Source organism: Malurus melanocephalus, unplaced genomic scaffold (genome assembly GCF_030028575.1).
Source record: "Malurus melanocephalus ecotype Western Australia unplaced genomic scaffold, MMel_1.1 scaffold_44, whole genome shotgun sequence".
NCBI lineage: Eukaryota > Metazoa > Chordata > Aves > Passeriformes > Maluridae > Malurus > Malurus melanocephalus.
The window spans coordinates 1310420-1337334 of NW_026623276.1; the positions used below are offsets into that span (position 1 = coordinate 1310420).

A 26915-nucleotide genomic window follows, 5' to 3' on the forward strand; every position below is an offset into this window, starting at 1 on the left:
TCTGACTGCAATGAATCCTGTCTCCTAGCATTGTGTTTGGCCCTTAAAGGAAAAAAAAAAAAAAACTGATGCAGATGAAAATCATTTTGCTTTCCACCATCGTGGTGGTTTGCAATTGCACAGAATAAACTGATTATGCCAACGCAAATTATAAAATATTTAAAGGAACAAAAAGTCATCAACCGTGTCTATTACGATTTCATTTTCTTTTCATTTCATTTCATTCTTCTTAAAGCCCTGCTTTACTGAAAACATGAAAATAGCTGACCACAACTGTAAACTTGAGCRAAGATGTAAACTTTGATACACTAGGGACAATTTGAAAAACTAGGGAAAAGACTGCAAGGACAATTTTAATAGGGAATAGCAAGAGCTCAGTGGAGAATTATCTGTTGAGAACATACTTGTTGTCTAAACAGTTGTTCTGCTTGTACAGGTGAACGAGGGCTTGGGAAGGAGCTCATTTAGCTACAGAAACACGTCCTTTGTAGCTACCTCTGGGAACAAGGGACAAGGAAAAGGCTTCYGTATAGACTATAAACCCATCACTGAAATCAAATATATAAACTGAATATATTAAAGCTTTGAATTTTATTACACTTAATTTCTTCTGAATATCTTACCCTTCTCCCCTGTTCAAGGTAAACCTAAACGTGAGAAATGGACGGATAAAGGAGAACTCCACTAAACGTGGAGTACATTTCGTCAGAGTCTGTGTAGGCCAGCTTGCCTCCCGTTACGACGACGTTTACTTCATCTCCTGCTTTGAGGTGAAGAACAAGGTGGAACGTCCCAGGCCCACCACAGGTCTGTTTGCCTGAATAGGGTTTGTGATACTCCAGCAGTTCCCTTCTGTAGCCAGCGGTGTGCAGCTGAGCCACGCTGGCGTTGGACACGGACAGCACGGCTTCCACGTACTCATCCCTCTCCGGGGCCAGCACGGCCGTGATCAGGTAGCGCCCTTCGTAGGGGGATGTGAAAATGCCTGTGGGAGAGAGGCAGGCTGGGCTTACCTGGGTTATTCAGAATGGGGACACCTGACTGCTCCAAGCACCGTGACAACACAAAGCCACACGGGTCACCCTCGCACAGGGGGCTGCGAGAAGGTCAGCGTGGGCAGGTGGCAAACTGATGGAAGCCATGAAGGCAAAGGCAACACCTCAGAGCTGGAGAAGGARGCAACTCCCAGTTAGGGCCCTTGAGGGGCAGCAGGAGCCACCTTCCTCCTCTGCTGCAGGCAACCCAGCCACGGTGGAGTGGATCAGTGAGGAACTCACCTCTGCTACCCAGGCTGAGGAGCACAACCTGTGCCGGCAGGGCAGCCACCGTGCTCAGCTGGCCCTCAGCAGGGCTGAGGAAAACCAGCCATGGCAAAGAGTGTGCCTGTCCACATCCACAGGGAGATTTTGCCCCGGTGTGTCTGGTTTAGACATACTTTCTTTGCTCCATGAGCCAGCGAGGCCTGGGATGACATGGAAYGCTGGCACCCCATGCTGTGGCCTGTCAGCACCCCGCAGGCCGTTCTTTGCCATTACCTGTGCTGGGGTTGTAATAGTCCCCATCATTGACGAGCACTTTGTTGAAGTGAACCACGCCGACATCGCTGGAGAATGGCTTCTGTGTGAGCCCAGCCGAAAATGACACCAGAGAGGGCGTGGCAGCAGCGGCAGGTCCTGGAATGGGAAACAACATGTCACGGTGACAACACAGCCTTTTCCCTGTGACACTTTATAATCCAATGTCTCTGTTTTGCACATCCTCCACTTGGACTAGTTCTGCCAGTTGAGGGCTGCCAGAATTAGCAGAATACGTATTGCTGGCCCAGGTGTCTCACCATAAAATTTACTGAGCACCATAAAGTTCCTGCCTTGGCCACAGCCGTTTTTTCCCCCTCTAAGGAAACACTATATGGCTTGTAAATGCTGGCAAGGGAAATCCTACTGCCTTTCAAKTCAATAATGCTTCTGCCAAAGACCTTCTTCAGGACTGAGGCTGCYTTTCAACATCTCCACTCTCCATGACTATTACAATGTCCATAGCAGTGCTAAAGATTATAGTTCCTGTCAGTTTTCCTCATCATGTTGAGAAACTGTGCACAGCTTAGACCACCCAACTTCTCTGCCAAAGCACAGTGAAAATAGCTATAAGAATATGTAACACTTCAGTATTAGTGCAAAGAGAAACTTTTGTCACTCTCCAGACTTCTCTTTTGGGGGACTTTCACAATTTTTTCTTTTTTTCTCAGCAGATCAAACAGACACTTAGGTATTTTATACTGGCTATCCAATTACTAGATAAACACCRTTAGACTGGGCTGGATGAAATATAATTTGGACAATTAAAACAAATTTTTACTTTAACAGACTGACTTAATGGCAAGTGTTCAGTGCTCAACCACTTGTCAGCCCCATTTTAGTTACCTTCCCTTTAAACATTTTCCTCAAGGCAGTACACACTGCTAGAAGTAGTTAGCTCTTGCTGCTTTGTCTGGGCAAGTAGCTAAACAACAAATGCCCTGAAGYTGTCCAGAGCTGCTGTTTCTACCTTCCTTAAAATTAAAGTTTGGCCTCTTCCTCTCAATCAGAGATGCCCATCAGCAACAAATGCTCAATTCATCAAATCATTGAATATCCTGAATTGAAAGGGACCCACAAGGATCATCCAAGTTCAACTCCTGGCCCTGCACAGGACACCCCAACAATCACACCTTGTGCYTGAGGGCAYTCTCCAAACACATCTTGAGCTCTGTCAGCAGTGCCTTTCCAGAACCAATCTAATCCAGATGATATTTCTTACAAGTTGAAGTTTAGTAAGTCACAAAACTTAACCTAAAATGTGGATATACGAACATTCTACTATCCATTGCTTTTCTGAATAACTCAGCTGGGGGGGATGGGGGGTGGGAGAAGAAAGCAAAGGGGAAGACATGCCTGCAAGTTCAGAATTGGCAAATAATGATGTTAATTTCCCACAGGGGCTGGTAACCAGCTGCCTCATGTATCTTTGGAAATCTTCTCAGTCAGCWTTTTGTCTCATGCTCAGAAGATAGACAGAAGCCCTTTTTCATTTCTCCTATCTGCCAGTGTGCCTGCAGGTGCTCCTGTAAGCTAAGATGAGGTTATTTGAAATGACCAAAATTAACTGCAGAAAGTTTGCTTACTTAAACAGCCACTGTACAGCTCCAGCACCTTAACACAACTCTACTTRCAGAAGGCAACTCTCAGCTTACCTTGAGACTCAAACTAACTGAAAACACACCTCAACTTGTTGGCTCGCTCAGGTTTCTGTCCCCTGCAGTCACACTGCACAAATGGAACAAACCCTGTGTTGCCTGCCCAGAAACACTGCCAGCTTTGGAGAAGCTGCATTCCTGTTTGGGTTGGTGTCACCTGAAGAGGGGAGAGACTCCTGCCCTGGCCCTTCACAGCTTCCTTCAAGATTTTCCTTCACTAATTGCTGRAATAGTTATTAGAAATAACTATTTCTTGCTATGCTGATGACATTGCTTCAGATATGCAGCCTAGTTTAGTACACCATATGCATCTATTCAAAGGAAAACCTTAAACCTGTCTAAATATCCTGCAGATCAGTTCAGGGGTCGATACAAGGAGGCACAGYAAAGATGCAGTGTGTCTGTTCTGTCTTCCTGGCTTCCGGCTGAATTTGTGCCAGTTTGAAGATTTCACCATTGCTACCAACAGCTCAGCAGTGCTTTTGCAGAAGATTACAGAGTGCTGCACCACCTTCTCCTACATGTCCCCTCTGGCAAATGCTTGTTCTTCAGCTTCTCAAAGGAAGGTCCAGGCTTGGACACTTTAAGCAGTCATTTAAGCGGTCAGTATTGTGGAAGTCCAAATACCAGGAAAAAAAAAAATAAAGCATTTAAAAGCTGTGAACCACRGGCACAGCTCTGATGGAGAGACTGCTGGAAACAGACAAAAAATTTCAGAAAAGATTCAACCACAGTTTTCCTCCCCCTTTCGGGGGAAGAAAAAGCTGTTGTGACCCCAGATGCATTCAAGAAAGTTTCACTTGAGATWCACATACATATAAGCAGGAGCAGGTATGTCTGTTCCTGGCAATCCAAGCTGCTCTAACACATTCTGGGGAGTCAAAAGACCACAGAGGTTGCATGGGTGGCCCTTGTTGGGTGTCTACTTCCAYCCATCTGCTAGTTACGATTCTGGTTCTCCACCTCTCTTTTGATTTCCAAGCAAGCACAGTTCATGCCTCCCACAGAGCCCAAGGGCCAGAAGGAGAGAAAAGGAAAAAAAAATTAAGCAAAACAAAACAGCGCATACCATAGGCATTTGCTATCAAGATGAAATTAGGAAAAGATAATAGTGTGATGGTCCTGCTGACAACTGCTCAGCAACTGGAATGAGGATTCTCTGAGAACTGATACAGAAGAGAGACTGTAAGTACATAATTAATTTGTCAGTAGGCACTGATGATTCCTTTAGCTATAGCAGAAATAAGGAGGATTTGTCATGTTTCCTCTGACAAATGGCCAATACTACTGAGTCTAAATAAAGCCAAAATGTAATTTCAATTAGAGCAAATGGGAGAAAAATACAAGCAATTCATCACCTCCCTGCCTTTATTTTTTTTTTTTCTTTTAAACTCTCCAATTTGACCCTAACATCTGATTTTCAGAAMTATTCCTCCTGCCTGTGGTCTGGCCATGCAGCACAGCACCATCCTGATTTCCATGATCCAGTACTCAATGAAGCTGCTCTGTGCCACAGTGATTCTGATGTGGATGATAACTCTGTGACTCATGAAGACACACAGAATTGTCTCCTGAGTCTGTCAGTGGCATCCTCTGTCTGCTCATTCTACTCCATCCTTTCACACTGCAACTGCAGCAGATTAGCTTCAGCACTCACCCACTGCTCCTTATACAAATATCCAACTCTTYCTGTATTTAAAATGATGCACTTAAATGATGTATTTAAAGTGAAGTATTTAAAATCATATATTTAAAGGCCCTGACACTTAACTCATCTTGCTTGTAAACTCCTTGTCTGTGAAAATAGAGCTACTATGTAATGTTGTATCTTACACCCTCTCATTAACGCTTGCAAGTCCTTGAAGATCCTTAACTACAACTTTCTGTTATGGGATGCATGCACATATCTAAGGAATTGGAAAAAATCAAGAAATGCTTTGGTACTGAAAATATGCAAATCATGCCTCAGCATTCAAGAAAAGCATGAAAGTGGGCTACTTTGGTCCCCGAGACAGAATTGGAGCCCTCCACTTCTTCCTGAGTAGTGCTTTTATGTAACAGAAGCTATTCAGAAACAGAAATTAAAGAGAGCACTCAGAAGGCAAATCTAATAGTACGAGATTCTTTTATTAGGAATTATACTACAAAAAGGTCTGATCATCTTTCAAATTGGCATTTGAGTATCACAAAATATACTGGATGAAGACTGACAAAGACGTCATAAATGCTTGTCCTGAACTAATTAGACAGTAAGGATTCCTCAATGCCTGATTTAAGCATTAAGTTCCTCCTCCACTAAGCTAAAAACCTTCCCTTCCCCAGCTGTTAATTTCCACGACATTGTTAACTGCTGAATTCTGTCCCAGAATGTTCTCTTCATCAGACACTGATCATTAGAATCACAGAATCACAGACWSAATTAGAYTGGAAGAGACCTCTGAGATCWTCAAATCCAGCCTATGACCAAACACCACCATGTGAACCAGACCATGGCACTGAGTGCCACATCCAGTCTTTCCTTAAGCACATCCAGGCATGGTGACTCCACCACCTTCCTGGGCAGTCCATTCCAATGTCTAATCACCCTTTCTGGGAAAAAAAATTCTTCCTCATGTCCAGCCTAATCCTCCCCTGGTGCAGCTTAAGGCTGTGTTCTCTTGTCCTGTCACKTTTTGCCTGGGAGAAGATGCCAACCCCCATCTGGCTGCAGCCTCCTTTCAGGGAGTTGTAGAGARCAATAAGGTCTCCCCTAAGCCTCTTTTTTTTCCCAGCTAAACAACCCCAGCTCCCACAGCTGCTCCTCACCACATTTGTGCTCCAGACCCTTCACCAGCTTTGCTGCCCTTCTCTGGACTYGCTCCAGCACCTCAATGTCCTTCCTGAATTGAGGAGCCCATAATTGGACACAGGACTCCAGGCGTGGCCTCACCAATGCCAAATACAGGGGAAAAATATCACTTTCCTGGTCCTTCTGGCCACAATATTTGTGACAGAGGTCAGGATGCTATTGGCCTTCTTGGCCACCTGGGCTCACACTTGGCTTCTGGTCAGCCACAGCTGACGAGCATCCCAAGGTCCTTTTCTGCTGAGCAGATTTCCAGCCACTCTGCCCCAAGCCTGTAGCACTGCAGCAGGATTGTGGCCTAAGTGCAGGACCTGCATCTTGTTAGATCTCATCCAATTGTCCTTGGCCCATCAATCCAGCCAGTCCGGACTAGAGACAGTGGATGTAAATGCTCCAACTCTACAGAAGCCTTAACAGCTTTTTGTACCATTCTTAACTCTGTTTTCTGATTGTGTCTGCCAYTGAGGTTTGCAAGGCACACTGGGGAACCATAAAGACAGATCAGCAGGTCTGTCTTGTATTTAGATSGGTATTCAGGGGCATGGATCAGGGAAATGACCTCCTTGGTGAAGCCCACCTCCCTCTGGACCCCAGGGTGATGACTGTTCCACCAACATGTTCCACTGAGCAGCAGACAGGCGCATTCCTGCCTTACCCTGCCTTTTCAGTGCTTCCAACATCCACCYACTGTTTCACACAGTTTTAGAATAAACTTATTAAAATCCTGCTGTCTATAAATTACAATGCTAAGAAAACCCCCAGGAAATCCATTTATCACAGAAATCTAGACATCTGTATTGGYTTTGCTGGCATCAAGATTAATTAATGTTTCTTTACTTCTCATCCTCTTCCAGAAACCTCATCTGTTGCTGTCTGTTCTTACCAGAACAATCCTCAAATGCAAAAAGATTGCTTTAAGGCTATGACGGATTTTTAATTAGAATGCATAAAKATCAGAATTAGAGCATAAACTCCTTACAATTCCTTTTCTGTCAGTCCCCAGACCAGTCTTCACGAACTGTTATTTGTGATTTTGTTATGGCCATCAAACTAAGTCCTGRGGGGGAGGTAGGATTTTTGATTTCATAAAACCCTTATGTATAACTTCCTTCTATCGCCCATATTTCCTCAAACAAATTTAGATGAAATAGCTCTTTTTGAAGAAGGTGTGTTACTTTGATCGAGGATACCATTCCTCAGGGTTTGATAATATCTTGAGTTTGCAGGGCTGGCAGCACCAATCAATGTATTTATCTAAGCCAACTATCAAGACCCATGTAAGTTTTATACCTGTTCATCATACAAATTCACAAATAAACTGTGATATTAACAATTACAAAAAAATAAAAGAAGCCCCACAAAACCAAGAAAACTGCATTTTGAATCATTTTAATCAGTGGCTGTCAGTGGCAGTACTTCTGTTTTTGCTGAAGTCAGGAACAAAAGCTCTGGTGATTATAACAAAGCCAGAAACACTTCCAAGAGGGGAACAACCTCATCAGCAGTTCCTCAAGATCTTGGTCTTAGCCTTATTCATATTGYACTAAAGAAATACYAAAATCATAAATATTTATTKATTTTATCATTTAAAAGGCAAAYAGAAAGGTCCACAYTCATGTTAGCTAGAAAGTTCAAACYCTCTGTATTTAAAAACACACACAGTGAAGTAAGTAGCAAGAATCCAAAACGTTTTTTCCAAACCTAACCCCTCTCTCCACCGCCATATTTTCAAAGCATATAGATTAAGTTTTAATGGTTAGGTTTACAAAAATCAGTCAGCTTTTCCTTTTCTTCAATGCTAAACTTAAATACTAAAAATCAACACTTTTTTTCTCTCAGCCATGACCTTCAGGAACTGAAATAAACAGTAAATACCTGTGTGAAGAATTTCTAGGAAACAACTGCCTTACCTTGGGATTCTGTGGTAGAAGGAGATGGCTTTGGATACCCTACAAAGGAAAAGTAGCATGTGTGATTCAGTACAYAGCAGAGTGCATTATGACCAAATATCACTGCAGTTCTCTAAAAAGCATCCCTGATTACTCTAAAGCAGTTGAGTAACAACCTACCAAAATAGCTGCTACACAGTGTCTCCTATGACATGCTCAATTTTTGTTAAACTGGGGTGGTCACAGCAAAGAGAACCAAGTTATTACTCCAATGTACTAAATCCACTGCAAGCACTATGGAAAGAAAAAATTAATTTAAGTTTCCCTAGTGGCAAAGACTGTTGTAGTTACCAGGGACTTTACATCATCTCTGTTGACYTCATGCTTTGTGCAGCCTTGGAAAGGCGACAAAACTGGCACTGAGTGTGTTTCCCCTGCTTCTGCAGCCAGCTGGAGGCTGCAGTRGCCCATTCACAAATCATCTCTGCCGCAAACCCATTCCCAGCAGCAACAGCCTCCATGGGTGTCCACAAAAGACCAAAAAGGTCTCAGCAGATCTCAGCGCCACCTCTCCAGAGAGACCTGACATATCCATTGCTCTCAGCCAGKAGTGATTCCCTCCCAGCTGGGCTCTCTCACCTGGTGCTCCAGCATAGCCCTCAGCAATGGGCATGGTGCTCTGGCCAGCCTGACCATTGGCGCTCCTAAGGCGCCCTCGTCCCGACATCAAAACCGTGCCGGGAGGYCCTGCCTCCCCGGTCTCCACGATGATCCCGGTTGATCCGGGCAGAAGGGGCACAGCTGCTGAGCCTGGCAGGGCTGGGCGCAGAGGAGGTCGCAGCTGTGGTGGCAGCAGGGGGATCCTGAGTCGCGGGGGATGTGTCCTGGGCCGCGATGGCAGCAGGGATATGCCGGGCTGCGGCTGCACCGGTGGTCTCGGTGGCAACGGCTGCTGTGGTGCTTCTGGTCGCCCTTTGAAAAGATGGAAGAAGAGGAAAAATACAGAACTATTTGCCTAAAGTAGAACATAAGATTGCACAGTTCTGCGTAATAAATACTTTAAAATAAAACAGGATTTGGTTAGAGACCACCTGTTCCCTCAGACCCAAGACTGCGCTGGCTAAACACCATTCCACTCTTGTCCTACAGACTCCACTCTGTACCAGCCTGTGTGACACAGGGGAAGGAATAAAGGCAGCCTGGAGACAGGACAAGCAGCAGTCAAATATGAATATTCATTCCATTGCTAGACCAGCTTGGCCTTTGCCCCAAGCAGACTGAGTATCACACCTATTCCCTCCAGCACCTTCATTCCAGAGCGCACTCTCTCTCTCTCTCTGCTTTCACTTCACTTCTCCTCAACCCCTCACACCCACCGAGCTCATTTTCAACTCCGTACTCACACAACTCATAGCACAAGTTGTCCCTTTAGCATGACCACAAAGAAAATTATCCACAGAAAAAAAAATCAGTAAGTGAACATGACTTAAGAGGTTTTTTCCCTTTACTTWAAAAAGCAATGAACTTAAATGTCCAAGTACTTCCATTACTAATAYTTTCTGACAATGAAGGCAGAACCCTAGGATATAATCTACCAGAAAATTCTTTAATGTTTAAATAGAAGAGATACCATTAAAAGACTTTTCCACGAGGGCAGCCAACTCATCTGACATCAGGGTTGAACAGTGCTGACATGGTTACATTTGTGTTACCTGATCAAGTCCTAAGCCCATTATAGGAATTCTGGTTTGTTCATAAAAATGAAGTCCTAGATGACACTTAAGGATGCAATGTCCTCCCAAGAGTAAGCCTAAATTACATCTACGCTAAGAACAGAAATTTACAAATGTGTAGATTTCAGCAGATGGCAGCAATGGCAGCTTTTACATAGAATAAATAGAATTTAATGCTAAATTAAACTTCATCATAGGTTACTTTGGTTGCATTTTGAGACCAAAACGTATCTTTAAATGCAGGGACGGATGTCAGATTCTGTGGAAATGGGCAAATGGAAAACGCCATCCCTTTGCAAATTTATCTGGCACAAGTAGAGGTGCTTGCCATGGTCCCCAGTGGGGACCACCTCTCTGAGGTCTCAGTGTCCACAGTGAAGCACTTCGATCCAGAACAGTCCAAAATCAGCCCAGGCAAATTCCCCAGTGGCTAGGGCTAAGTCAGCTGGCCATGCTGAAAACCAAATGTGGTGTGAGGCTTCCCCTGGCTCTGCTCTGTGCCTGAGGACCCCAGGAGAGCTTTACTCTGTGACTTTGGGCGAGAGCTTACAACAAAGCTGTGCAGGTATTGTCCCCAACACATGGCTGTGGTCCAGACAGTGTCACTGCCAGCCCACGTGCTGTTTTGTGACTACTCGACACCTGCACTTGACCCTTGTGAATCTCATTTGTTTAGAGTCTCGTAAAAGCCTCAAAAGCCCACATAAGCCTTCCAGAGCATTGGGAATCTGAAGTCATAGTCTCACACCACCTGCATTAATTCGCTAGAAATGGCTGCTAGAATAAAACCTCCCTGAGCTTTGCTGGCTTTTGACTATTAAAATTCAAACTTACACAAGCTATGCACCACAAAGCTGGGCTGAAGCWCACTCAGTGACTCTGCCCACAAGACAGATGCCTAAAGAGTGAAATGTTTGCTTTATATAGATAAAAAATATTTTCATAAAACCACTAAGATAAAAAAAATCCTACAAAAAATTTCAAAAAATGTCTCAAAGTATCAAAGTGAATTTTTTAACAGAATTATTGTCTCTGTKACATCACCTCTGTCCACAGAAGCATTGATTTAGACCTTCAACCAAAATCTTCAGATTAACATCACTGAAAAAAAAATTGACAAAATATGTTTCCTTGGAATGCATGTACTTCTCATTTCTTGAGTCAGTTATCCTGAACTTTATTAAGACAATGATTTGGGGTGACACTTGGAAAACAAACACATTTCTCTGCTTGCTTTTTTAGACCTTTAAATAACAATCAGCTGCTGAAATCCCATATCCTGACTGAACTGCTTCCTTGMATGCAACACCAATACTGCAATACTCAGAACTGTCCCATCTCCACAAAACTAAATCCAGAATCACTTGCCTAAAGCTCAACTTCAAGGGGAAGTAATTAGATATGTGTGYGTTGGGATCTGCTTTAAGTTTGTGGAACAGGCCATGAAAGAGAATCTTCCCAATCATCTTCCYATTTGTCTGGGAAGGCAAAGAACAGAGCTGAGACCATCACACAGCTGGGAACAGCAACACTGTCCTCAGCAGCAGCACCCTGGCTGCTCTGCTTGTCCTCACTGTTGTGAGTGACAATGTGGTTGCCATATCACATSTCATGCTCTCCTCAGCTCCCAAAACAMACAGAAACAAAGTSCATGAAGCAAACTAGTGAGCAAAGCAATCTGTGMCTGCTCTCACAAGAAGCCAAAAAGACCTCACTTGWATTTTGTTATAGACACCAAGGGGATTTTACAATTCCATTAGAAAGCAGAATTTTGCACAAGCTCACAGGGAGCCCAGAGGAATTGACTGTATGAYTATTCACACTACAACATTACAGTTTTATGTTGCATTTTATTGATGCTGTAATGCAGAGCACACATTTGGTTTCTTAGACCACAACTTCATCAGACAGGATCTTGCTGTTGGTTTCAAAATCCTGCTACAGAAACAACTGCTACAGGAATTGCAGGTCAGGCCAAATAACCATAACCAAAGCAAACTGCACTCCCAGCATGGTATCTGGCTGCAAGACCACTCTTTTGATTCCTGGAAAGCTTGATGGATATATATATATATATATATATATATGAATAGGCAATAAGTTAAAAGAGACCACCAACTTTAACATGGCTTCCAGTTTCATGCTGTGTGCAGAGCAAACATACCCACAGAGAGGCACAGATTGCAAGGAGAACAACTTATCCTATGAGATAYGGAGCTGGGGGAGGGCACCATTGAATGTGGATGGAAAGCTGCTGGATCATATTACTTTGGAGAGCACATTGTGCATGGCTCCCTAAACGCTTAGCGCAGACCACTGCCTGCTGTCACCACTGCCTTGTGTGTGGCAGGACATTGCCAGGAATCACAGCAAATCAAATACATTCCTGGCCTCTGGATTTGTATCTGATGCACAGTCATTAGCTAAGCTGGCTTGTTAGTTTGCATTGAGGCATTTGAAACTCCTTAATAAAAAGTATGGAAGAAAATACAGCCATATTTTTAAAATCAGGGTCATTTGACTTTGTTGGGCTTACACTCCTTGGTGAGGTTTTATGTTTTATTTCTTGCAGCATATCCTTGCCTTACTGCCCTCAACAACGTTATTAGTAACAACTCATTTCTGTTTCGGCCCCTCTGAAGTCAAATACATCATTTGAATGCTACGATACGCTGGCAAATTGTGCAAAAGAAACTCTGCACTGATCCAAGTCCAGGTCTTCCTGTCAAATAATGTCGGCATGGGAGACAATGCTGCAGATCACAGATGTAAAAATAGTTAAAGCCATACCCCAACTCACTAAACAGGGATCCCAAAATCACTTCCAAAAAAGGCTCTTCTGCCAAAAYCTTACTGCAACTCCAGCCATCAAAAGTTATTCAGGCTGCTGTGCCAGACAGTGTTATTATAATTGGAAACATTTGGGAACGGCAGTGTTTKCTTCATGAATCCTACAGAGGCCAGAGGCTCCCCAGAGCAGCAAGGGATGCTCAGAGTGCCTGCACCCCAGACCAAGCAGCAGCATCCTTCCACAGGCTTTTAACACCCAGAGGTGGATGGAGGGGCCTGCCCTGAAAAGGTGTGGAAACCCAGGTGTGCTGAGGCTTTTTAATGCTTTAATACGTGATAACAGGAGCAAATAAATGCAACCCAGGAGGTCACTTGAGCACCTGCTTCAAACAGCAGAAGGAAGATTACTACTTGTGTGTATCCTGGACCTTTCTCCAATGCTGGAGCCTAGGGCTAGTTAATTTTGGGCACAAGGAATGAGAAAGGATTATGCAGATACATCATGTTCCATTTTAACAKAGACTGGGTCTGCTTCTGCAAGATCAAGGGATAAAAGTCCTAACCCTATTGAACTTAAGTCAAAATTACAGCAAAAGAATTAGCTGAAATTCACAGACCCTCTTCACTCCACTTCCTCCTTCCTCCCTCTATTTTTTTTTATTTCACACAAAAGCTTCTCACCTCAGAAGGATTTTTCTAAGAAGTGCTGCTATACATTTTGTTTTAAACAATTAAACAAAAGAAATACATCTATCACAGGTTTTCAAGTCTCTGCCTCAAGGTGAGAAGGATATTCTTCTCTACAGAAATTAATTTGAGACCCTTCATGAGGGTCCATTCAAGAATGAACTTGTCATTCATGAACTTGTCCATTCAAGAAAGAACACTGAGGAATCTTGCATCTGATCTCTCCCAACAACCATCAGCTGCAACAGCCCACAGGCTCTTCCCTCAGCACCTCTTCTRATTTTAGGCCAGTCACAGAAATTGGCCTCTTATTTATCTCATAYGTGCACAGAATTAAAACCAGAAGCATCAACCAGCTGAGGAGCGCAGTTTCAAAACAGTCTCCGACTCCTATGATTCTGCGTCATGCTAAAAGAAACAGGAAAACAGGAACTCTGCTTCCTTCTGTAAACTTCAACACTCAGAAAAACAACCCACTGCTGAAATTWGGAGCAAGAACTGCAGAGGGCACTGAGTGGCACTGGGCAAGATCTCTAATCCTTCAAGGATTACCAGCAGGCTGAGGTTACCATTTCCCAGCGTTTTGAGCCAAAGGGAACGTGCCCTGGCTTCTCAGCTGCTCTAAYACGAACTTTAAAGCACTCATGGAGGTAGCTTTGCACCAACATGTTGGRTTACTAACAGAACTGGCTGAGGTGGTAAAACACTGCCAGTTGGAATGTGCCAACTACTGCCAATGACCTTGTGGGAATGCAAGCTTCTGGGAGAGCTATGAAGCAGAAGTCTTGTACTGCCATGCCAAGATATGCCAGAGCTCATTTGTGAAACTTCTAGATCAAAGAGTTGGTGCTGAATTATAATGATTAACTTATGCTAAGGACATAACTTTGAGGAAATATTTCTTATCATTAATTTGAATTCATTTGACTTCAGTTTTCTCCATTTACTTTTCAGTTTTCCCTGATGAAAACAGAATAATCTTGAACAACAAAACAAAAATCAAATCAAATCAAATCAACTGGAGTACTACAGACCATTATTACTTAAAACTCACTTTAAAATCACTATTCAAAAACACTGCTTTTCCCACTCTCTTTATTCTAGTTCAAAGTAAACATAAAAACATGTAAGCTTCCTTTTTTTTTTTTTTTTTTGAGGATACTTTTAAAAGCACTTGAAGTACTCTGTGGTGTTCTGGAGCAAAGAGCCAAAATAAGAGTCACTGTGAAAACAAAGTAGAAATTGTGTAATATTAAGATTTTCCTCCCTTGCTTAGTTCCTCTCTAAGAGTTTCAGAAAGGAAAGCCAGTTGAAAAACAAACAAACAAACAAACAAAGAGAAAAAAAAAAAAACCAAGAAACTTACTTGTGTCAGGCTGAGATTTCAGCATGCCTTCAATGTCTGTGGTGATTTTGGAAACCTGACTATGAAACTGTTGGACAGAGTTTTTGAGGCCAGAAATATCAGTGGAATGAGAAGCTATAGTTCCATTCATTTCACGGATGCAGTTCCATAAGCTGCTCACGTGCTTGTTCAGACCTTCTTTTATATTCTGCAAGCTGTCTGAAACAGAGTCCAGCTTGCCACAAACTTTTTCAACATGTGACACTCTGCTCTCAACATCTGAAAAACCCTCCTGGACACCTTGGGTCTTTTCTTTGCACTTGCTAAGATCATTCAGGACATGGTCATTCAATTGTTCTAGTCTCTCTTTCACTTCGCCACAGCAATTCTCATTGGAATGAGCGGTTTGATTTGCAAATGTCCTCTGCATTTGATCAATTTTTCGGAAGACACCTCGTTGTGTTTTTCTACACGTAGAATTGACACCCAGAAGCTGCTCCCTGCAGCTACTCAGGCCGTCTTGAAGGTTTTTCATRTCTTTATCAATGGCATTTAGATTGTATCGGAATACACGTACGTCTCTCTGCATTTTCTGGAGGTCACRTTGGTTACCCTTAATTAGACCGAGTTTCTCATTAAGAGAGCTATTCAGAGACTGCAGGAGAGCAGAATTATTCTCTGTTTTCAAAAGCAAGTGATTGTATTTGTCATTACAATTTTCTAGCTGTTTCTGAAGGCCCTCTGTACCTTGCGGCGCAGGCTGACATTTCTGCCCACAGAGCTGTTCAAGTGACTGCAGTTTGTCCTTCAGGAAATTCACCTCTGCTGTGAACTGCTCGTTTGCAAACCCTGCATCGCTGGGCAGGACAGGCCCAGGGTTAATAAACATTCCATCCGGGTCCGTGGTGTTGGCAATCTCCAAAATAGTGCCGCCCAGCCTAACCTCCAGGGACCGCAGCTTGTGGTCGAACAGATCTCTCAGCTCATCCACCTCAGCAGCGATGGTACTACGGAGACTTTCCTCGACATAAAAACAATGTTCTTCAGCATTTCGCTCAGTAATGTTGATCCTCGCRTCCAGCTCCTCCAGCCTCTCATCAAACACATCTTCCAGATCTGGAGTTGACAATCGAATGATTTCATTATCTATTCTGACATTCAGCATCCTCTGTGCTTCCACAATTCTGTCAATCTTCTTATCTAAATCTTTCATCTGTTGGCCAAAGTAATTTCCCTCACCCTCCTTGCAACAACTGGAGCTGTTTGATGATATCTGAGTCCGGAGARTATTTATTTCTTTCCTCAAGTCATTCTCTTTTCCTCTTATCACATCAATTAGCCCCACACAGTTATTTTCATTGTCATCATACTGCTGCTGAATATCCTCTAGTTTGTAGTCACAGGAGCTCTTCAGATCTGCCAGTCTCCTTTCAAATCCTTCCATTATTTCTTGCCTGAGGGACTCAAATTTTGAGTCTATATAGTCCTGATAGATATTGTCACGTGGCATTGTTATTGTAGGTCCTCGGGCTGCCTCCTGCAGTTGTTTTAGTTGTCCTTCATAGCCTTTTACTTTTCCATTCAGTTCCTCCAGCTCATCATTCCTCATCTTCAAGGCTTCTTTGACCTCAGCTAGCTCAGATTTTATATCTTCCATTTCAAAATCAATAAAAGGGTCTTTTTGATCTTTATTGCTGACCAGTCCTGGCAGCTGAATGGTGTCTGTTTCGCCACCAACTGCGCTGTCAGGCTCTGGGCGGTCATAAAGGTTGTTCAGCCAAGTGACCAACATCTTGCTGGCATCCTCTTGCACAGTCAGCTTYAGGTTTTCATTCACACCTGCCACGGAGGACTGAAGCTCAATCACAGACCGTGTAAGTCTAAACAATTCGTCCTCAAGAAACTGCATTCTCTTCTCATAYGGTGGAGGCTCTGGCGCTTCTGTTGGTTCTGCATCTGTTCCCCAGAAATAACAAAGTCTGGATGTAAATATTCCCAGTGGTATCTGTTTTAATCAGCTGCACTTCACTTTTCTTTAAAATTAAATAATGATTTAAACTGCCTAATGCTTGTTGCATTTCTGTTCTTATTTTCAGACATTTATAATGTATACATTATCAAAACCCTCAGAACTAAAACTTTTAGCCCAGTGAGCAATTCCTGCCAAGATACAGGAGCAGTAARTAACCTGGCAAGAGAATCACCCTTCTTGTTCAGCAATGGATCCAAGCTACAGCATATATGACAGACCATTATAGACACATACACATCACAGCACAATCACCTTGGAACCACTGCATCTCCTACAACAATGATTTGTCCCTGAATTCCCACCGAAAACTTCAGTGGCAGTCATTTATGTGCCTGAAGTGGGTTTGGGCTCCGGAATTTTACTGAACTGGGGTCCAAATATACATMCCATAAATGACATGAGTTCTGCAAGATACTCCAGTTATCACATTTGCTTCACAAATCTTTAATTATTTGAGATATATTTAAGTAGGCAATAAAAATATGTACGAAAGCATTAGATTTACAYATCCAAAACTGTTGGAATAAAATAACTTATCCTCACTGAATGAAAATCAAAAAGTGAAGACTTYGACTTTTAGCTGCAATCTCTTTTTTACCTATCATAAATCAATTAATGAATCTGAATCTTGTCATTAGTAGCACTTCTTTTGCAGAGCCACATACAAATCTGGATGTTCAGTTTTTGGCAAAATGTGTAACAATTGCAGAAAATCCAGAACGAAAAAACCTCAGACATTTTCAGAGGTCAAGAAAGGATAAACTGCTGGAAAAGTCAAAAGTAATTTGTAATTTTTAATTTTGTCTAGAAGACAGGAGAATGATACAGATATCACCATATTTTATTAACATCTTTTGGATTAATATTTTAGGTCGACTAAGAAAATATTTAAAAATCTTGTTTTTAAAGCAGGTATATCATCTGTAGGACTAGTTTGAAACCATGTATTCCATGTATTGAAACCAATACATTCCACTACACAGAAAATACATGTGGAAATCTGACTAAGTGCTATATGTGACACTAATCTCCAATTATGTTGCAAAAATCCTTCAAAAGGAAACATCTGTTTATTATTTTTTCTTAATGAAGAAAAGGCATAATATGGCAGTAACAGCATTACTTCTTGCCCTTTCAGAAGACAGTATCTTACACAAATAAACATCATGCACTCTTTAAGACACTTTTTCAGAAGTTGAGGCTCATCCTTACTTAGTCCCTTACTCCTATCAAGGCAGGTAACATGAATGTGTAAAATCTGCACTCTTCAACAAAACATTTTGAAACTATTAGAGACCCTTTATATATCATTAAAATTAGAAACTGGGTTTTTCTTTTTTTAATAATAGTTCTTCTTAAATATATCTTTTTCTTTCTTTCCTCCTGAACATTGGAGAAACCACCTAAAAAACCCCCTGTAAATTCTTACAAAAACCACAGTCTTAACACAAAAATTTTCTGAGCCATGAGTAGCCAGCTGGCATTTCCAGCCATTGTTCTACAGCCCATTCCTCTGTTACTCTTCAGGAAATTCTCTGTATCAAGACTGCCATTGCCTGGCTATTATTTTCCCACCACACAGAGATTTTTGTACCTGCCAGTAGTTGAGTTTAATAGAAGCCACAATGATTCTTATCCTTAGAAGACAAAACAAGAAACCAGACGTGATCATGCATATCAAAATTCAAACAAAAGGCTACCTGTGGCTTTCTTCACAGCAGCTCTTGCTGGTGTTGCGGGACGACGAGCGGTGTTTGGCTTTTCTGCTGGTCCTTCCCTGCAGTCCTCCCCTCTGTAGCCAGGACAACACCTCCATTCCAGCTCTGTCACTGTCTTATAGGCAACAGTGTAYCGAGGTCTGAAACTCGTTCGGTATCTGCCAAAACAGGAAGTATTTTAAACAATCCCTAACCTAAGCTGCTATTTRAAGTTAAAATTAAAATAGGTTTGGGYATTTTTTATAATGAAAATCAAATAATTACATMTACRATKARTTTTCTGCTTCAAACATGGAATGGRAAAATGTTTCTGCATARGTTTTAATGTTGCCTCCACTAAAGACAGTCATGACAGGGAGCCATGGAATAGGGGCTTTCATGTATGAGCAGAGGGAYAAAATGTGGCAAGGGAAGGCTCAACTCATCAGACACCGCTGAGAGTAACAGTGACCRCCAGTGTGTATAAATTCAAAACATTTTTCCTCTAATTTTCATTGCAGCCCTCCCCCCAGGGCTCTTCTGAACATCACAAAATGTTTCTGCCTGTTTCATCCCACTGGCATTTCCACAGTCTCCACTTAAAACGTTCCTCAGAACCCATATGTATGGAGCAGTCAAAGCTGGGAGGGATATTCCAAAGAAGGACAGAATGCTGGAAGTGTGAGTCAGACAAGGACAGGAAAGCAGGAATCAGATGAAATGCAAAGAAAAGAACTCTTTCCCACTTCATCAGCTAAGCTGAAGAGGGTCTGGCAGACAAAACCATATATCCATTATGGATATATAACCTTGAACTACCTTGATTAATTACTTGAATGTTAATAAATGAGAAACTGATTCTGGTKGTGCAACCTTCTTAAACCATAGACTTCTTCCATAACTTGCCTTCAAACACATCCCACATGTCCAGCTGTGGTCAGACACTGTGGTATYCCACCAGGCCATAAGCAAAGGCTTTGCTATTGGATAAAAACTAAATCAATTTAAGGTACAGCTCATTTTGGGTTGAGAGATGAGGAAAATTATTAAAGCAGGGATTTGCCATCTGAGCTCTATAAAATGTTATTCTTGGAATACACTGAAACAAAAAAAAGTCATCCCAATTTCCCACATGAATTCCTTTCTCTGAGTAAAACTTGCATCACGCTATTAATCCCACTGTTGCTTTTTCAGATAATTTTTCCTTAAGATTATTTCTGATTAGAACAGCAGTTGGCATCCATAAATGAATGACAGGYTCATTTCACAGGTGAGGTGTCCCTGAGCAGTAACATCAGCAGAATAAACACAGGACAGCACCAAAGGGCCCTACAGGAGCTCTGAAATGMATTTCAGCCATAGCCTGGCTGGGCTCACAGTGGGTGAGTGTATCCTGGGACAGAGAGAATACAGAACAGCACCAGAAGCAGCCACTCCATCACACACAAATCACTTATTTCATTGAACATGGCCTTGTATTATTATGCAAATTTCCTTATTGGTCAAAAAAAAAAAAAAAAAATCAGTAATCACATACCAAATGGAAAGAAGTAAATCTTACCCAGACCATGAAATATTTCCTACTGAAAGTCACAGAGTGAGAGTTAACTTATTGTCACCGTTCAAAGCATCCACTTGCAAATAGTTGCTGAAATAATTCTAACTTTATTTTATTCAGCATATTTCAGACACATATTTTTAATATAATGTCCCACATCTGACAGCCATTTGCTATCCATTTTTGGGAAGCTTGTTAACAAACTTGCGGTGGTGTCCTTACAATATTAACTACTAATTAGCCATGTGTTACTTTTCCAACTTGTTCCTTTGTATCTTTCCCTGTTCTGCCACAATATATCCTAATTTCTGCACTTGGGAAATACTCAGGGTTGTTTTTCATTATCACTTTGTCTACAACTTTTCATCTAAGGGGGAAAAGCTACTTTCACTGGAGAAAATGTCCTTTTTTCCCCAACTATTTCTGGGCCAAGAGTTTATTTATTCTAATAAGAATAAATAGATAAGATAAGAATCTCTGGATTCCCTTCTTCTGTGAATCTGCACAAGAAGGCAGGGCAAGCTGTGCTGTATCTCTGTCTGTGAGCTGCTCACAACTGCAGTGGTTTGCTGTGGCTGTCAGCTTTTCAGACTGACTGGGAGCAGTCAAACTCAGAGAGGGTTTCCAATCCATTTTTACCTTTTGAACACCATATATGAAACAGCTGAACACTGCACTCCAGCCCATCATTTCTTCTACAACTTTCACTTAAACATCTGCTGAATCCTGTTTACAAAGCACAGAAATCCCCAAGGTCAAGTGCTTTAAAAATTAAATAGAGGAGTGCAATGTAGAGGGAAGAACACCATTGGGAAGAACAATATCCTGGCCACCCAGGAACTTCCTTTTCCTCCTGCCTTATCTAAAGTATTAAACTACATCTTGTGCAGATAATTTGGGTTTGAATCCTTTCCTTCCAGCTAGCTGCCAGACTCAGGAGAACAGGATTAGCTAGATGCTTTAGTGTTATGAAGTGTTTTTGAGAGTCATTACAACCTCTCTCACAACCACCACATTATTGAAATGCAAACTTTGAACTTCCAGATCCATTTTCACGTGCCGGAAATGGTTGTACATACTTCTGTATGATTTCCATAAAACACTTAACTGCTCCTAACTTTGTGTGTTCCTCTTTTTACTTTGAGGGCCAAACCCYTTCCTGAAAATTATGGTATTTTGGTTATTTTCAAATGACACATCTYTCTTTTTTCTTAACCAAGTTTTAAGAATATAGCTGAAACAAATTTTATAAAATTAATAAGAACTACTTATGTACAAATTATGCACTTTTCCACTCAAATGATAGAACAAGGATTTTCTATAACATTTTTGATAATTTTCTCTTTGAACACCTTCTCTGTGGTCATATTCATCAACACAGACAGCTCCAGATGACTTCAACAGCCAGACAAATCATAAGACACAGTCAAATACAAAAGAATACAAACAAATAAAAAGAAATCAAGCTTAATATTTTTCCTATGTCAAAAATTTAGTATTTTTCCCAACTTCATCTCTAAAAAACAAGCATATTTGACATTCTAAATCTTTTTTTATAGTTTCTTTACCCTAACAGGCATAAAATGCTTAAATACAATTTATTTAAAAATTATTTGAAATGCAGAATTCTCACACTTCAAATTATAAAATATAAACACTGCATATCTACAACTTCTAAAAATGTTGTAGCAGTCCACTTCTTACAAATTCTTGCAAGCTTGAGAACTCAAGCAAATGCACAAATTTGGGATCTGGTTTGTTTTCAGATATGGTACATCAAATACAGATTAAACTGAATCCTGAACCACAATTCTCTTAGAGCAAAAATAAGCTAGACTCAGAACATGTAAAAATCTGGATCTAGAACAGCTTTCATATTTCACARTTTGCACTATGGTAACAAGACAGTTGTACTCATGGATGGCTCAGGAATTCAATCAGGATTTACTTACCATGCACTGCTTCCCTGTACTGCCAGTCCAGTACTGAATGAATCATGGAGCTACTCCCATTTCCTTCAGGAAATGTAAGTAAGGCTGGGAAACAGGAACTTACACTTCTCTAATTTGAAACCAGTCACATAAAAATTTCTTTAAAATCACAGCTTCATCACCACAGCCTCTCCACCAATGATACTGTTCATGCCCAACTGCTGTGCAAGTTGCCCATGCAAGGAATGGTGTCACTGTGACAGCACCGTCCAGCTGCACTGACAAATGACAGCCACCAGCCTGCTTCCAGCCCCAGGGAGATTCTCATCATACAAGATGCTTTTTAAAGCCAGAACTTTGCTCACTCGGTGAATATCAGTGGAGGAGCTAGAGACTTCCAGGATTTTGCTAGGATATAGCTGCCTGACAGCACTGAATACAATTATATCGTTAGTTCCAGTTCTAACAAAACAAATCACAGCTTTCTGCTAGGGACTGCATCCTGAGAATAATCTGTGATTATATGTMTGGGAAAAACACAAGACTGGGAATTACCAAAACAAACAAATTAGACATCTTTATTTAAATCTGAGTATTCTGAATCCAATTATTCACCCATAGTCACAGCAAACTGTGAAAAAATGAAATATACAACCACAAACATACAAAACACACGAAAGGCACTCAGTGTACCCAGAGAGACAAAATGTTGCTTCTCTGTGAAGCTGGATAGAGATCCATGGTYGGAATGTATCATCAGCTTCACTTTGTTTATCTGGCAGGTGTGAATCTTTACTGAGTTATCTAGTGAGGCAACTTTTGTCAAAAGGGTCCACAAAAGTTTTCTAAGTACCTTAAAAATTGAGGCTCCACTTTTCTATGTGTATATGCTGCAATGCAATTAAAAAATAGTAAAAATCAAATCTTCCTCTGGTTGACTTGGATTTCTGCTGTTCAAATAACTATTAATAAAAACAATTATTTTAAAAAGTATGTCTCACAGCTATTTTAAAAAACATGTGGCTATGTGGATAGAAGTTACATGTAACTCAACAGCAGTAACTGTGCCTGGTCACCCCACTGTCCTGTGGACTTCCAGTCCATGATGATGGTCACAAGTTCTTGATGAATTGAACTAAATACTGCAATTGAAATCATTATTTTATAAAGCATGAATAAAGGTTTTTAACTGTCTCTAATCTTTCCTCGCTACATAGAACATAAGAACAGCTGTTTCTTAGGAGTTTTTCCACAACAGGCTTGTAACTACCCACGCCTACTACCTTCACCATGAACTCAACATGCTGATCAAATGAGAAAACACATCCAGAACACTAATACAGATCTCCACTTTTAATATCTTATGTGTTTCACAGCTGAAATTGAGTCATACAGGCTGACAATAGCACTGAAATATTCCTCCTCTTTGAGAGAGAAGTACTTCCATAGGAAAACACTTAATTAAAAATTCATGTTTGCTGCAAATGCTAGACATTTTGACTAGGCAATGAGCTATAATATTCTCATGGTGCTAAACCACAGAAGGAAACAGTTARCACTGATATTTGGAATGTCACCTAATAGCGATAAAAGAAATCAGAAACATTTGGATGGAACTGGTGGGAAAACATATGGCTCARCTCTGTAACTAGATATTAACATTCAACCTTTTGGGAAACGCAATGAGATAAGTGCCACCACATCCTCGCTGTGAGGAAGGGACCACAGAATCAGCATGTTTCTACATAAGCAGTGTATGAAATGTTTATTCTGAGCACAAAGCTCCAAGGCTGGTCCAAAATTCTGTAGCGATTGGAACGAGTCCCATGACTTCAGCAGCCTGCAACTTTCTGTCTTTATAAAATAGAGGATATCAAATGTACACTATTTAACACTTTYATTGCATGTAGATACATTCTTTGTAAATTATACAGTTTGGTAGTTATATTTATACAGTAATACTATAGTTACATAGGCCCATAGTCATCTCAATCTCCAATATATTTCAATGGGAGTACTGAAGTGGCATGCAGACACCACCTAAAAACACTGCCTGAAAGATGGAATTAAATGCAATCATATTTTGACCAAGCTGTTTATATTACACAAGTACTGAACTAGAACCAGTTGATCTTAAGTTTTCTGCTTCCCAAGAGTAGGGAGCTAATTGTAAACCCTACAAACTGTGACAGAAATCCTAGTTCCACTGGAATCTTTGGAGATTTTAGCAGTTGTCTGTAACAGGGAGTTTCAGCACACCTAGATGTCAGGTGCCTCCTGTGTAGGTAAAGATAGGCTTTAGTTGTCTGTATTTCCATGAAGGCCAACAGAAATAGTCAACACAGCCAGCAGAGTCAAAACAGGGCTGCATTTCACCCTAAAGACATTATTTACATCCTACAGCCTACAGAGCATGCTGGACACTGCTGACTTCCACTTGAGTCACCAACCCTGCCTGTCCAAGCTGCCACACTCAGACTCATCCCTCTGTATACAGGGCAGACAATTTAGGTCAGGGTGAGGCAAATCCCACCTYTGTTTTTTGTTCCTTTATTGATTTGCTATTACACAGCAGCACTGGCAGCCAGTTTGTGTTCCAGAGCACAGATGAGCTTAATTTGAGAAAAATGTGTCTTTATTAAGRATTTGTCCTAAGGCATTTAGAGCAAGCAGTGAAAAGATGTTTTGACAGGAATAGATGAAGTTACAGAAGTCCAGTGTGCAGTGCAAGCAAGCCATCAAGRCCCTAATTATATAAATCCCAATTATAAAATGCAGCAAAATCCTATTTAAAAAGAATTCTATTGCACCCCAAAATAATTTTCCATTTCRATCTGGCATTAGAGACACTAAGCTGCTTCTTACAGATRGACTTAAACAAGTGTTGTGTTATCTTCATACAGATATTCTTCCTTTACCTGGCATTTTTTCATTCCAAAATTCCTACAAAAGTAGGTCAGTACATGTCTTTGCAGGCATCGAGGTCTGGGGAATAACATTTTCTTAAAAAAATGCCACTGACTTTACACATTAGTCCAACTCCTGACCCAGTCACAGCCTGTAGACTGAAATTCCTGAAAGGCCATGAACAGGTCTTTGGATAACACAATAATCAAAACATAATATATATATTATGAAAAGGAAAAAGAGAGGGTTTCAAAATTTTTGTGCTGGGAGAGTTTTGAGACATTCCTGTGGAAAATACAAAGTTTATGATAAGCACCACTAGCACAGATGACCAAGGAGACTCAGCTTCTCCAGGCTCTCACAAGCACATAAGGGAGTTTTTAATAAAGTTTGCAGTCATGTATAGCATGGCTAATATTTGTACCTGATCTGTTCTGACTAAATCCTGAAAAAAAACCCTGCTACTGGCTGAGAGCATTAGCAGGGACTGAACTGAAGGAAAACAAGGGAATGAGTCAAAACACTCTGCATCCACAGGACACSACTGCCTGCTGTGTACACACCCAAGAAATCACCCATCCAGGTCACCACAATGAGTGCTTTAGTCTCTGACTATGAAAGCACTGTCATTTTTACTAAATGTTTCATAAAATAGGAATGGCATTTAGAGGCTTTTTTTTAAGTACTTTTTTCCATTGGTTGTTTATACTCAGTGTCCTCACGCTACCTGGAAAGCACGATGGGAGGAGATGCCCTTCCATCTGGAAGAAATTGCTARGTGGGCAGAGACCTGGCACAGGTGATTGTATTACTCCTTCATACAAGGAAGGAAGAAGTTGTTTTGGTCTGTCCCTAAATAAAACTCATCTCATCTATCGGTGCCAGGGAAGGTGCAGAGAATCACAGTTCCCAAATCAGCTCATTACAACCTGGTCTCTTTGTTCTCTTCAACACTGAACATCACCTCAATGCAACTGGGAGAATCTGGCTGAATTTTACTGCAGAGTTTGTGGTTTTTTTCAATAAGAAGGGCAGAAGATTACAGGAACCGGCAGAAGACAAAAACATTCAACTATTCTCAGGCAGCACCACATGGTTCCATTTCAAAGTCTCCAGAAGTGCCATTGTTTATTACTTACACAGAGGATTTTATGCCACTCAGCTGGAATTCTTCTATCAAAAAAAGATGAGATTCAAACTACAATTTCCTCTCTTGGGAGAGAAACATTTCTTCATGGGAAGAAAGGACCAAGGGACTGCACACTCTGAAATACGACCTCRTGTCTCATACTAGTTCTTTCTTCTTCTTGTATATGTATCTTCATACACACATACACAAATATCTGTCAAACTCTCTCAGCTGCCAAGGATTTTATYTTCAAAAAGCTGGCCACTGAAGTCCAGTAGAAAATGCCCAAAAGTTTAAAATGTTAGTACTCCTAATGTTCATAAATTACCACTAGGGGGGCATCCTCTTCTCAGGAGCWGCAAAACCAAGACATAGGATGCATTTAAGTAACTCAGAGCCACCAACACCCTATGGCAAAGTTCAAAGCAGAGCTTCAGTCTTGGGATTTACAGCCCTGAATAATCTTACATGGTTGCTTCCTTCCATTTTGTCACAAGACACACCTATGCCAGTCAAAGACATGATACCAGACCAACAGTAAGCTGTTAAAAATCCCACTTAAGAAGAATGGGATATTAGAAACCTGAAAATACAGCGTCCTTTCAAAACAATTTCAGAAAAGTTTTGTAGAGCAGCAATGTGATATACTCTTAACAGTGATGGAACAAGAACAACTTTGTCACAGGTTGTGTGCTAACAACACCCTCACCTGCCTCTCCCAGCAGCAAGGATCCAATTTTTCCACCTCACATCAGCGAAAGACCAAATGAAGATGCAGAGCACTGCTACTGATAAAGCTGCCTGAAAAATTGAGTTACAACAGCATCTCTTCTGTTTCTCTGCCCATGGAATAAGCTGATTTCTAAGGTGCTCTAGAAAGAGTTGTTGCTGAGAGATTATTTGAAAACACATCAGATGAAACAAATAACAAATACCTTCATGAAGGCAAGAGCTAACCTGTGGGATTAAGTGGGACCCCAACTTTGGGAACAAAATGGAGCATTGTTTTGAGGGCTGTTATTTTTCAAGACACCAAGTTAAAAGTGGAAAGGAAAGGAAAGGAAAGGAAAGGAAAGGAAAGGAAAGGAAAGGAAAGGAAAGGAAAGGAAAGGAAAGGAAAGGAAAGGAAAGGAAAGGAAA

General features: G+C 41.3%; 1 protein-coding gene across 1 annotated transcript in view; it reads right to left on the reverse strand.

Moving 5' to 3' along the window:
• Nucleotides 1–240: 240 nt before the first annotated feature.
• EMILIN2 (elastin microfibril interfacer 2) overlaps nucleotides 241–26915 on the reverse strand; it is a 32327-nt gene continuing 5652 nt past the window's right edge. The window contains exons 3-8 of the mRNA XM_057364905.1: nucleotides 18254–18429; nucleotides 14543–16477; nucleotides 8606–8938; nucleotides 7988–8026; nucleotides 1536–1673; nucleotides 241–985 (exon numbers count right to left, since the gene is read on the reverse strand). Coding sequence (XP_057220888.1) covers nucleotides 648–985; nucleotides 1536–1673; nucleotides 7988–8026; nucleotides 8606–8938; nucleotides 14543–16477; nucleotides 18254–18429 — 2959 coding nt within the window. The 3' untranslated portion in view covers nucleotides 241–647. The remainder of the gene's footprint in view (nucleotides 986–1535; nucleotides 1674–7987; nucleotides 8027–8605; nucleotides 8939–14542; nucleotides 16478–18253; nucleotides 18430–26915) is intronic.